Below are 13,363 nucleotides of genomic sequence, written 5' to 3' on the forward strand. Positions count from 1 at the left end.
ATTAGACTATGTATTATTCTGAAACTTACCTTTTTTAGTTCTAGGTCTAATTATAGAGGAAAAAATGAACTATATTTCAACCTCAAGTGGATTCTTAAGTTAAATTTACTAATAATTATGTAGGTTACTGGCTAACCAAACTTTTGTTGGTTTCTTTTAACAAACTTTCTGGTTGTTCTTTGAGAAACTGCTTTAGAATGTTGACAGTGGCTGTATTTGTATTATGGGACACAATAATTTTAGTTTAAAATTTCAATACACATTAGAATAGTAAACAAATTGGTTTACTTCAGCATAGATAACATATTTCCAGGTATGAAAAGAATGCAAAGGAAAGAGAAGAAAGTTCTTATCCTAGTACTTTGTAAACTGACTACATGCAAACACAAAACCTCATACAAACACGTGAGCCAGCACATGCTCACACAAACACACAGCTCATCACACAAACACATACACAATCAGCTAGGCCATTAATTCATGAAAAATGTTTACAAATAACTAAAAGTGGCACAGTGTTTTTTAGTTTTTCATATGTCTTTCTCCTGCATTTCTGTTGTAGTTTGCCATTAAAATAGACCAAACGGAAGATTTCCTCCAGAACGCTCAGGAGTTTGAGAGTGCCGAGTCCTTGAAATCACTCCTTCAGCTTCATGAACATCATACCAAAGGCAAGAACTATTTCTTCCTCACATAAGCTTTTAAAGCTGTTAATATGGGAATGCTCATGCATGACAGTATATTTTTAATTTATCTGATTATGTATACCTCAACTTGTTCCAAGTAAGGTTAAATAAAGCCTTATTTCTGGTCATATTCTGCAAGAAAGAACTGGTTGTAAATGATTCTAAGGGGCGGTAGAGGAAGAGCCTCTGGGAGGTTCAGTTATGCAGTCTGCTAGATCTTAGTTCCTGAGGAGGAGCCATTTCCACCTCGCTCATCCTTACATATCCTCAGCATCTAGCGAGGTCTCGGCACTTGGTGGATCCTCGTGAAATATTTCCTTTTTTTATACAGTTTTAATTAATTAATTAATTAATTTTATTTGTTTATTTTTTTGGCTGTGTTGGGTCTTTATTGCTGCACGCGGGCTTTCTCTAGTTGTGGCGAGCAGGGGCTACTCTTCGTTGCATTGCGCGGGCTTCTCATTGCGGTGGCTTCTCTTGTTGCAGAGCACGGGCTCTAGGCATGTGGGCTTCAGTAGTTGTGGCACGTGGGATCAGTAGCTGTGGCTCGTGGGCTCTAGAGCGCAGGCTCAGTAGTTGTGGTACATGGGCTTAGTTGCTCCGCGGCATGTGGGATCTTCCCAGACCAGGGTTCAAACCCATGTCCCTTGCATTGGCAGGCAGATTTTTAACCGCTGCGCCACCACGGAAGCCCCTCATGAAATATTTCTTGATTGAATAAATGGTTGAATTCAGTGACTGTTTCTTCTAAGGGTCAGGAAATGAAGGTCACCCTTTCAATAACAGCTCTGAATAAGGAAATTTTCCTTCACTATTGGACTTTAAAAAAAAAAGGATTAGTGAACTTTTTCCAGATAAAAATCTAATAAAACACTATATAAAATTATTTTCAACTCCCCCCAAAACAACTGTAAAGATTGTCTAGTTGTTAACCAACAATTTGTATGCTAGGCCTTTTCCACCAGCATTTGGGCTGGACCAGGGCTGTAGTAAGAAAGGCATTTGTAGAAGAACACCTGTTTACTGTAATCTTTTTCCGTGAAAGCAGATTAGATAAATAGATAGGAACAATACTTCTTTTCTTCCTAATGGGTTCTTCCAATTATTACTGAGTACAAGTGGATGGCTTCCTGAATTCATTTGTCTTAGTTCTAACTCAGCTTCTAGCTTCACAAACCTGGTCGTGCTAGACAGGGACAAAAGTTGTTTTTAAAGCCACAGACAGATTGTGTTTATATCACCCTCCAAAGGACCCTAGATAGTAGATCATTATTTTTCTAAAACTCAAAGATTAAAGGACTCAATCTTTCCTGTGTAAATTTTTTGAGATCTGACTACATATATACCTATAATTTTAACAGATTACTGTTCTGTAGGACCTGTCACTAGCAGGGGTTATAAACAGCATCAAAAGTATCAGCATTATGGGGCTTCCCTGGTGGCGCAGTGGTTGAGAGTCCACCTGCCGATGCAGGGGACACAGGTTCGTGCCCCGGTCCGGGAAGATCCCACATGCCGCGGAGTGGCTGGGCCCGTGAGCCATGGCCGCTGAGCCTGCGCATCTGGAGCCTGTGCTCCACAACGGGAGAGGCCACAACAGTGAGAGCCCCGCGTACAGCAAAAAGCCAAAAAAAAAACAAAAAACAAAGTATCAGCATTAGAGCAACGGCCTGCCCATTTTTATGCAGTGACAGCAATCTAGCTGTGCCCAAATTCCTCTTAGGAGACTGGAAAGGGACTTGAGTCCAGGCCACTGAGATGGGTTCTGTGGCCTCAATTCAATCTTCATGCCACCAACAAGATCATCACAAAGCAATTTCACCTCCAGAAACCTGACAGTGACTGATGCTTCTGATGAAGAGGTTCAGTACTGAGGCAGTCAAATGAAAGCATTTTCCGGAGGGACTGGAGGGGGAGGTTGTGGAAGTAGGGACTTTTCCATAAATGTTTGGGGATGCAGCTAGAAGCGGGGAATGCTTAAATGCTGTTGTTAATGTTGGCTCCTTCGATTACTAGGATCTGTGACTCAGTGAGCCGGTTTTCATGGGGCACATGCTGCTTTGTTTGGAGGGCTTAGGCTACAGGGCCCTGGCATCCAGCTGATGGTGGGACCAATGCCCTGCCTTTCAGGGGTGTCCACGGGGCCTCCTCTTAATCTAGAAAGATGGATAACAGTGCTAGCCAAAGACAGGAAGCATAGTTTATTTTTGTGATGACAAAATATTCTTCCATCCTGGTGGCATGTTTATCATGACGTTTTTGTGTCCCTCTGTGTGATACGTGAAGCACAGGGATTGCAGGAGACTCTAGTCAGGATATTTGGCTCCCAATTCATATGCCCAAGGGTAAAGGGTAACTTCAAGGGCTTTGTTTTCATAATATGGGAGTTGGTGAAATTTATTAATCAACTAATTCAGTGGAATATGATTAAGATTACCTGATTTGAAATACATATTCAAGAACAAACTCTGATTTTCAGTTAAGGATGTCATTTCTGTCTTGGTTCATTTAGGATGCTCTAACAAAATGCCACAGAGTAGGTGACTTGTCAACAACAGAATTTTATTCCTCCCCGTTCTGGAGGCTGGATGTCTGAGATCAGGGTGCAGTATGGTCCGGTGAGGGCCCTCTTCTGGGTTGCAGACTTCTCATTGTGTCCTCACGTGGCAGAAGGGATTAGGGAGCTCTGTGAGGTCTCTTTTATAAAAACACTAATCCCATTCACGAGGACTTCATCCTCATGACCTAGACACCTCCCAAAGGCCCCACCTCCTAATGTCATCACATTGAGCATTAGGATTTCAACATATGAATTGTAGGGGGACAGACATTCATATCACAGCAATATCTATTATCTTTAAATTTAAGGAAATAAATTATAGCTATAACTACAGCTAGCAATTATGATAAGTGAGATGTTGATCAGTGAGTAGCACAAAATGTGAATGTTAGGATAATGAAGGTTAATAGCATGACTGGAAAAACTATAATCAAACTTATCCCTAATATTCATGGTATTTCAATTTATGTCAAAATCTATACTTTTTTCTTCTTCAGCAATGCTAAGGCTATGTTGCATGTCAGAGACTTATCCTGTAGCATTTCAGAGATCAGAACCAGGATGAATGGGTTGAAGGTTTTACCCTCTGGAAAGTTATAGAATACGTTCATTCCCTCCACTATGCGACAATCCTTGAAATAGTTGAAGCCTAACGTGTCCTCTCTAGTCTTCTCTCCTTTGGGTGGAACATGCCTAGTTAGTTAAAGTGTTTCCCAGCAAACATAGTTTCCAGACTACTTATCAGACTGGTTGCTTTCAATTCAACAACACATAATTAAACAGTATTTTCTGAACCCGTGCCAGGTGAGAAAACCAGAGTCATGTGTGTTGAAAGAGTACATGCCCTTGTCCTCAGGAAGCCTACAATTTGATGGGGCATGTATACATTTATTGGTGAATTCTCTCTGTTCTTTCTGTGGGTCCCTCTGTTACACCACCCGGCACACTGTGTAGTAATAATTTATTTCCCTGTTCTTCATCACCAGATTATGAGACTCTGGAGGACTGGGATTATTACATCTCTTAACCTCCAAGGTTTAGAATAACATCCAACTCAAAGTATGTTTATTGAGTGTTATTTGTATATAATCCCAATTTAAGACTCAGTAGCAGATGCAAAATGAGCAATAAACAAGGTACTACAGGGACATTAAGGAGGAGAAAATTGGTTATAAACCCTGAAGAATCACAATTGCACCTTCCAGTTTTCCAATGGCCTTCTTTTTTTTTTTTTTTTTTTTTTTTTTTGTGGTACACGGGCCTCTCACTGTTGTGGCCTCTCCCGTTGCGGAGCACAGTCTCCGGATGCGCAGGCTCAGCGGCCATGGCCCACGGGCCCAGCCGCTCCACGGCATGTGGGATCTTCCTGGACCGGGGCACGAACCCGTGTCCCCTGCATCAGCAGACGGACTCTCAACCACTGCGCCACGAGGGAAGCCCCCAATGGCCTTTATAAAATGAACATAACGCCTAAGAAGCTTCCTCACAGGAATAATCATATTATTACTTCCTTTGTCTTAGATGTTCTATGTATATTTTAAATGCAGCTGAGATATAGGTACTTTGGGGTCTATTATACTATTTTCTCTATGTTTGTGTGTATTTTAAAATACCCATTAATGAGTTTAAGAAATACCATCTCATTGAGTAATATTTGGAATATTTAAAAATGTATTTGGAAGAAATGTCACCCATGTTCCCAGTGTCAGAATGTGACCTTGATGCTTTTTAGAAAGTACTCATTTGGAAAGGTTAGCAAGCTATAAATTCACTTTGACTTGTGTATATCTCTCGTTTATCCATCTTAAGTTAGTTATTTATACTTAATATTGATGACAAACTGTAAAGTTATTAATATAAAGTATACTTTAATATTTTTTTAGATATAATTACAATTAAAACAGTTAAACAACAAAAATTTATTGACTATCTACTAGCCTTACATCACAAGGTATTACGTCATAAGCGGGGCTTGTATATAGAGAACAATACAATCATTAAAATAAATGCACTGTAGAGATTTTGTATTTCTTGAAGTTCATGATATATCTAGGTCGTTTACCCCTGAGGAAAAATACATCACTTTGTATGATCAACTGATGGAATAAATAGCTAGGAAAGCATAAACAGTGAAAAAAATGGTAAGATGTAAGAAGCTGACAGAGGAAACTTAGAGAACAATTGATCCACTTTAAGCACCACTGTAGTAACAGGTAACAGACTGACCATAGGCTGGGTGCATTTGTACACGTTAACTTGGGCTCAGGAGGCTGCATGCCTGGTGGTACCATGGTGGTGGTTATACCACTTTGGCAAAAGTTGAAACAGAAAACCAGAAAAAGATTGCAAATGGAAATTTTCGCTAATTATATGTATTTTGTGGGGACTAGAACAGATTGGCCTGACCCATTGTGAGTCTGCAATACCCTGAGCATGGAAAGCTGTGCTTCCCTCTTTCATTTGAAAAGTCTGTTGTGAAAGAGCTAGTTAATGAAAGGAAGAAAAGAAGTACTACGTGGAAACCCCGCCACCTGCCCATACTTCCTGTGTGTGTGTGTGTGTGTGTGTGTGTGTGTGCGCACGCACGTGTGTGTGTGTGTATGTATGTAACTGTTCACAATATCATAACAAATTCTTGAATGTAAGGAAATATGTATACCTACATATGGAGAATCAATTATACTGATGATTACATTAAGACTCTACAAATCAAAACTCTTCAGTTTGATAGCCAAGGACTTCTATAACTTGTTTTCACCTCATTTTCAAGTTATTTCTTTCCCTTGCACGTAAGAATTTTTTCTAGACAGATAGGTTTTTTCTGCCTCTGTCCCTCTCATCTTGTTCATGTTTGTTTCCACTTCTCCTTTTAAGAGATTTACTTTAATTTGAATGCTCTCCCTGACTTTTCTTCTTCTGCTTGACTTATCCCATTCCCTGTCCTGCTTCCAAGAATATGGTTGTTTTTGTTGTTTGTTTTTTTGTATTATTAATCCTCAATCAAATTGCCCAGTGCACCTAATCACACCTTTCTTACTCTGAGCAGATAGCACCATCTAATACTTTATTGGACAGATCTAGGTCATATGGCATAAACGATTTGAAATTCTTTCCTTTTTATCTCAAAATATCTCTTTACAGCATCTTCCCTTATCTCAGTCTCTCTTCATCTCTCAAAAAAGGTGTCAGTTTAAAGAGACAATCGACCCAAATACCACAGTCATTGCTGTGTTGTTCAGCTGTCAGATGCTAGAATGCTAAAGAGTGCCACAGCGCAGTGGGAAGAACACTGAGCTACTAACCAGAATGCATGGCTTTTAGCACTGATAAGTCCATTTCTAATAGTGTGACATACTTATATTTTCTGGGTGTTCTTCATAGTTCTCCCATCTAAAAATAAAAAGCAGTGTATTCAACCCTGCTGATAGTCTATCCTTTTTTTTTCTTCTAACAACAAATGTCTCAAAGATTGTCCTTTCCTGTTGATTTCACTTCATCACTGCCTTCCCACTTCTCAACCTGGTGACTTGGCTTCTGTTTCTATCACTTACCCGTCACAAAACCCCAAGTCTTCCCAACATCTCTTTTTTTACATCTCTGGCAGACTGCTGATCTCTAGCACCTATAGCTCTAATTCTTCCCCCTCTTTTAATACATTTGATTTCATTCTAGCATTATACAAAATTATCGAATACCTCCCCTGTGCCAGTCACTATGCTAGTGCTGAGGATACTGTCACCGTCCCTGTCCTCATATGTGCATTGGAGCCTAGTGGCAAAGACAGATTTTAGTCAGCTAACCCAATGCATAAATGTAGAACTAGCTGTGATAACAGCTGTGAATGAGAGGAACATCCGGCTATGAGAACACTTAATAGGAGGATTTGGTCCAGTCTGGTTTGTCCTTTGAGGAATTGACAATTGACTAAGACCTGAAGTATGAGTAGAATAAAGGTGGAGAAGGAATGTGTTGAGGAGAATGGTATCCCTGGCAGAGAATGTAGTAAAAAGTTCTGGGGCAACAAGGAGTATACCATGTGTGAAGTATTTAAAGAAGATATGGATAGAGGTAAAGAGACTGAGACAATCTGAAAGGGAAAATAAGGACCAGACCCTTATTTTCCCTGGTCTGTCCTTAATTCTAAGACACTGGGAAGCCATTGGGGTGTGTGTGTGTGTGTGTGTGTGTGTGTGTGAGAGAGAGAGAGAGAGAGAGAGAGAGAGAGAGAGTGTTTAGAAATGATCTTTCTAATATATGGAGAATGGATGAAATGGATTGGAGAGGAGATGCAATTAAGAGGTGACTGCACAAATCCAGGAAACAGATGACGTTTTCTGGCTTGTGGGGAATGGGTAGTTTCCCAAGGGCTCTTCCAATGGAGCCCCAAGTGAGGTTGGGGACCCTCAAAGTGCCACTCTCAACTCCCCCATCTATACTCTCTCCCTTGGTAGTCCTTCAGTTTTCAGGCTTAAGCTCCCGTTTCTACCAGATGTTGCCCACACCAATAATGCTGTCTACTCCAGAGAGCGCAAACCAGTGGCCCATTTGCCAGAGAGCCATGTTTTGTTGATCCTTCAGTATTTTTTAATTTAAAAAATACCAATTACACAACAGTTAAAAATCAGAAGCTTTCACATAAAAATCCCTGTTTATAATTCTTTAAAAATTGGAAGCCCCATCAACACTGACCCTGTTTTCCCTCATGTCCACAGTTGGTCAGCACTGGGTGACAGCAGATCCTGTGAGACTGGTCATGTATTTTCCACTTTGTCATAGTCCCTGACGTCTGGGTACCTGGCCCGCATATTCACTGAGCTTTTGTTTGGTTACTGCAGGCATTAGCCTTTAAACCTCAGATCTAGTCCAATCACCTCAGGATGTAGAGCACTACAAGGAGAGTAGGCACCTTAACCAGCATATCACCACTAAAAACCAACTGAACCAGTGCCCAAATCTCAGTCTTTCCACTCCCCTGTACTGATTTATGCCATCACTGAACTTCGGCATCCTACCATTTGGCAGTTAGCGCCATAGCAGTTAGGCCAAGGTATTTGGCCAGTTGTATTAGAGGCATTTTATGTTTACACATTTGAATTCCTTATTTTTAATAGAAGGTTACATATATTTTAAATTATATGATGAATCCAAATATTACTATATAAAAACTTGCTCATATCACTATTCTTTTTTCCAATTTTCTTCTAGAACTCTTAGAACGATCTCTAGCCCTTTTAAACAAAAGTCAACAACTCACTGACTTCATAGAAAAAATCAAGTGTGATGGACCTATTGTGAATCCCGAGATGATTCAGGGAGCTCAAAACAGCTGCCTGAAGATTGACGGTCTTCTTGAACTTCTCCAAGACAGGAGACGGCAATTAGACAAGTACCTGAAGCAACAGCAGCAGGAATTGAGTCAGGTTCTGCAGATATGTCAGTGGGACCAACAAGAAAGTCAGGTAACACAAAGGGGCACTGATGGTACCCTGACCTTGTCTAATGAAGTTTGCTTATTATGTGGATGAGCCATTTCCTGGGGCAGCTTTTCAGTCATCATGGTCAAATCTTTTGGTCTTTGATTCAGAGTACCAAGTTGTTTTCCCAAGCAAGTAATATAAAAACAAAGATTTTATTTCTTCTCATTATAATACTGATTTTTTAAATGGGAGAATACCCCCTAGCAGTTTTGAAAATGACTAGGTTCTACTGTTGGATTCTCTTTCGTGCTTCTGTCCAGGTCACTACCTTTAGTTACATTTCTTTGAAATTCTGAAAAGTTCATTGCAGTTTTCTTGAATGCTGGGGAGGCATGATGCTGCTAATGCCAGTGAAAAAGTCTGTCAGCCCGAAATAGAGATAATGTTCTTAGAAGAGTAGCCTGGCACCAATGAAGAAATATGACCTTGGTCTATGTCTGGATGCTCAGTGGTTAGAGGGCTTTGGGGTGGGATGTTGATGAGTTTGCAGGCTTGTTAGAGCTCATTACTCAGACTGCAGGCCCAGTTCTGGTCAGTTGTCAATGTGCTTGCTGTGCGTTCCTTGTGTCCCGATCACTTGAGAGTAAGCGTGGATAGAACTCTCTTTGCAAACCCCCAACTCAAATAGGTAGGATATTTATGGCTATATTTATAACTGCCCCAAGCCCATGCTTTAATCTGTACAGATTAACTGGAGGGAATTTTCAGAGAGAAATGATGTGGAAGGACATCTCCTGGTCTGGATGCATAGGAAAGGGGTCTCTTCATATATTTTATATTATTGCTCTGATCCGAACTGGAGAGATAGACATACAGCTGGTAGCAAATATGAGTCCAGGAGAAACTGGTTCTTTCAAGCTGGAAAAATGAGGATTTAAATGATTAACCTTTCAACTTATTGAGTACCTACTGTGTACCCAGATCCTATTATAAGTACTAGGGATACGTAACACACAAGATAAAGTCCTTTTCCTCCAGGAATTTTCCTTCTAGTGCATTTTCTCATCCTCAGCTCTATTGATAGCCAGTGCTAGGTAACTCCTTTGGGGAGGCTGTCCTGGGCACTCTAGGGTGTTGAGCAGCATTCAGGGCCTCTACCCACCACATGCCAGTAGAACGTACTCTAGGTGTGACAACCAAAAAAGGTCTCCAGACATTGCTGACTGTCCCCTGGGGGGCAAATTACCCCCAGATGTGAACCACTGTTTTAGTGTGATGAGAAAGGCCTATGATAAACAAATGAACAATGACAAGTGCCGTAAAGGAGATCAACTAGGGCAGTGAATTTTGATTGTGTTGGTCTACTTTTAATCAGAGAAGGAATCACAGAAGGCCTCTCTGAGGAGGTGACATAGAGCAGACACCCAAATGCAGACACCTCCAGACATACAGTCGGCTTGCATTTTGTCATCTCCTCCTTTAAGACACTATATACTTTCCAACCCCCCTCCACCTTCAGCCCTTTTGTCTTGACTGCTATCATTCACTATCCTGCTTCTTCTGTGCTTTGCCTGCCAAGCCATAGTGCCTCCCCAATTTAGTTCTTCCCCCACCCCACCTTCATATGCTCATTACCCAGAATGCTATTATCCAATGCAATAGTCTTTAACTGATGATTCTGGCATAACAAAGGAGAACTAATGCTCAGGACAAGAATAAACTTAAAGTTGTTCATTAGACAACTGTTTCCAAAGTTCCTTGTCCTCCATATCATATGGCGCTCTCTCCCTCTCTTTCTCTCTCTCTCTTTGTCCTTTTCTCTCTCCCCTAATCCTGACCTGACACCATGTTCCCAGAGCTGCTGTCCCCTTAAAAAGAACCTTCCTCTTATTTCTTTCTATTGAATTCATAACTCCCAACCCCTGCCTCTAGTGCTTCCAAGAATACACTAAAAACTCCTCTTACTTTATCATACAGAGTAGTTTATCCCTTTTAAACCACGACCTCTCTTATTCAGAGACATTCTATCTGCAAATAGGCTTCCCAAACACAGGACAATTTCCCAAGATTGAAAAAGCAGCTACAGTAAGTTTTATTTATTTATTTTTAAGGTAGTAATTTTGCCATTCTGCTTCAAGACTGTGGCAATACTCATCCACTTATCCTCTGCAGTAAAAAAAAAAAATCACATGAAGATTCAAAATGAACTATCTAATCCAGTCATATACTTGAGGGAGATCTAGATACCTTGCCAACCCTAGAATCAGAAAGATGATTTGATAATAACTAAAGTAAGGTATTACAGAAGGTTTTTGACTTGGTGAATTTTCTAACTTATGGGGTCTGATGTTTTGGTGAAAGTGTGTGCGCTTTTTTAAAATAGAATTTATTTTTTAGAGCAGTTTTAGATTCACAGAGAAATTGAGTGGAAAGTACATGGTACCCTCTGTTCCCACACGTGCACAGCCTCTCCCATTATCAGCATTCCCCATCAGAGTGGGACATTTGTTACAATTGATGAACCTGCATTGACATATCATTATCACCCCAAATCCATAGTTTACACTAGGGTTCACTCTTGGTGCAGTACATTCTATAGGTTTGAAAGAATGTGTAATGACATGTATCCACCATTGCAGTATACAGAATAATTCTACTGCCCTACGTATCCTCTGTTCTCCTTTTCATCCCTCCCTGCCTAATTCTTGGCAACAACTGATCTTTTTACTGTTTCCATAGTTTTGCCTTTTCCAGAATGTCATATAACTGAAATTGTACAGTATGTAACCTTTTCAGATTGTCTTCTTTTGCTTATTAATAGGCATTTAAGATTCTTCCATGTTTTCTCATGGCTTGATAACCGTTTCTTTTTAGTGCTGAATAATATTCCATTGTCTGGATGGACCACAGTTTATTTATCCAGTCACCTACTGAAAGACGTCTTGGTTGCTTCCAAGTTTTGGCAATTATGAATAAAGCTGTTATGAGCATCCATGTGCAAGTTTTTATGTGGACATAAATTTTTAATTCATTTGGGTAAATACCAAGGAACACAGTTGCTGGATGGTATATGCTAAGAGTATATTTATAAGAAACAGCCAAATGGCCTTCCAAAGTGGCTGTACCACTTTTAAAAGAGAGTTTCTATTGCTCCACATCCTTGTCAGCACTTGGTGTTATCAGTGTCTTGGACTTTGGCCACTCTGATAGGTGTATTGTGGTACCTCATTGTTATTTTAATAAGTCTCATCTTTAAATTGGAAATAATAACACTTAATTCACAGAGTTGTTCTAAGGATTAAATGAAATAACATGTGTAAAACATGTAGTACAATGCCTACCATTTTAAAAGATGCTTAATAAATATTAGTTTCCTTGTCCTCCCTCTGCTTGGTTAAACCTTACAACTTACGAATTCTTTCTCATTCGGTTCCTATTCTTTCCCCTGAGTTTAGCATTACTGTTGTTATACGTGTCTAAGTTTCTTAATACTGTTTAGTTTTTGGAGGCTGCCATAGGTATAGTAAGGCTTTAAGATGCACAGTTGTGGTTAAAAGAACCAGGCTTTCACTTAGACTCTACTCCTAATAGTCTAGAACCAAAATCAATTTAGTAATAATCTTAAGGATAAATATTATTTTAAATAAAATTGGTCAATTTCAGAAATATACAAACAGCTTGTATTGCTCAATATCAAAAAAACAAACAACTCCATCAAAAAATGGGCAGAAGATCTAAATAGACATTTCTCCAAAGAAGACATACAGATGGCCAGGAGGCACATGAAAAGATGCTCAGCATCGTTAATTATTAGAGAAATGCAAATCAAGACTACAAATGAGGTATCACCTCATACCGGTCAGAACGGCCATCATCAAAAAGTCTATAAATAATAAATACTGGAGAGGGTGTGGAAAAAAGGAACCCTCCTACACTGTTGCTAAGAATGTAAATTGGTGCAGCCACTATGGAGAACAGTGTAGAGGTTCCTTAAAAAACTAAAAACAGAGATACCATATGATCCAGCAATCCCATTCCTGGGCATATATCGGGAGAAAACTATGATTCAAAAAGATACATGCACCCCAGTGTTCATTGCAGCACTATTTACAGTAGCCAAGACATGGAAGCAATCTAAATGTCCATCGACAGATGAATGGATAAAGAAGACGTGGTACGTATGCATAGTGGAATATTACTCAGCCTTAAAAAGAATGAAATAATGCCATTTGCAGCAACGTGGATGGACCTAGAGATTATTATGCTAAGTGAAGTAAGTCAGACAGAGAAACACAAATATCATATGGTATCACTTATATGTGGAATCTAAAAAAATGATGCGAATGAACTTATTTACAAAACAGAAATAGACTCACAGACAGAAAACAAACTTATAGTTACCAAAAGGGAAAGGTGGGGGAGGAGGGGTAAATTAGGAGTTTGGTATTAAAATATACACACTACTGGGCTTCCCTGGTGGTGCAGTGGTTGAGAGTCCGTCTGCCGATGCAGGGGACATGGGTTCGTGCCCCGGTCCGGGAAGATCCCACGTGCCGCGGAGTGGCTGGGCCTGTGAGCCATGGCCGCTGAGCCTGCGTGTCCGGAGCCTGTGCTGCACAATGGGAGAGGCCACAACAGTGAGAGGCCCGTGTACCACAAAAAATAAATAAATAAATAAATAAATAAAATATACACACTAC

The 13,363-nt window shown here is 40.1% G+C and overlaps 1 protein-coding gene across 3 annotated transcripts in view; it reads left to right on the forward strand.

The window, feature by feature from the left end:
• The window catches only part of CCDC141 (coiled-coil domain containing 141), a 223,846-nt gene that overhangs the window by 65,482 nt on the left and 145,001 nt on the right, over positions 1-13,363 (forward strand). For all 3 annotated transcript variants that reach the window (XM_067741357.1, XM_067741358.1, XM_067741356.1), the window contains exons 7-8: positions 563-671; positions 8,452-8,705. In XM_067741357.1, the coding sequence (XP_067597458.1) occupies positions 563-671; positions 8,452-8,705 (363 nt within the window). The remainder of the gene's footprint in view (positions 1-562; positions 672-8,451; positions 8,706-13,363) is intronic.

This window comes from Pseudorca crassidens, chromosome 6 (genome assembly GCF_039906515.1).
Source record: "Pseudorca crassidens isolate mPseCra1 chromosome 6, mPseCra1.hap1, whole genome shotgun sequence".
Classification (NCBI taxonomy): domain Eukaryota; kingdom Metazoa; phylum Chordata; class Mammalia; order Artiodactyla; family Delphinidae; genus Pseudorca; species Pseudorca crassidens.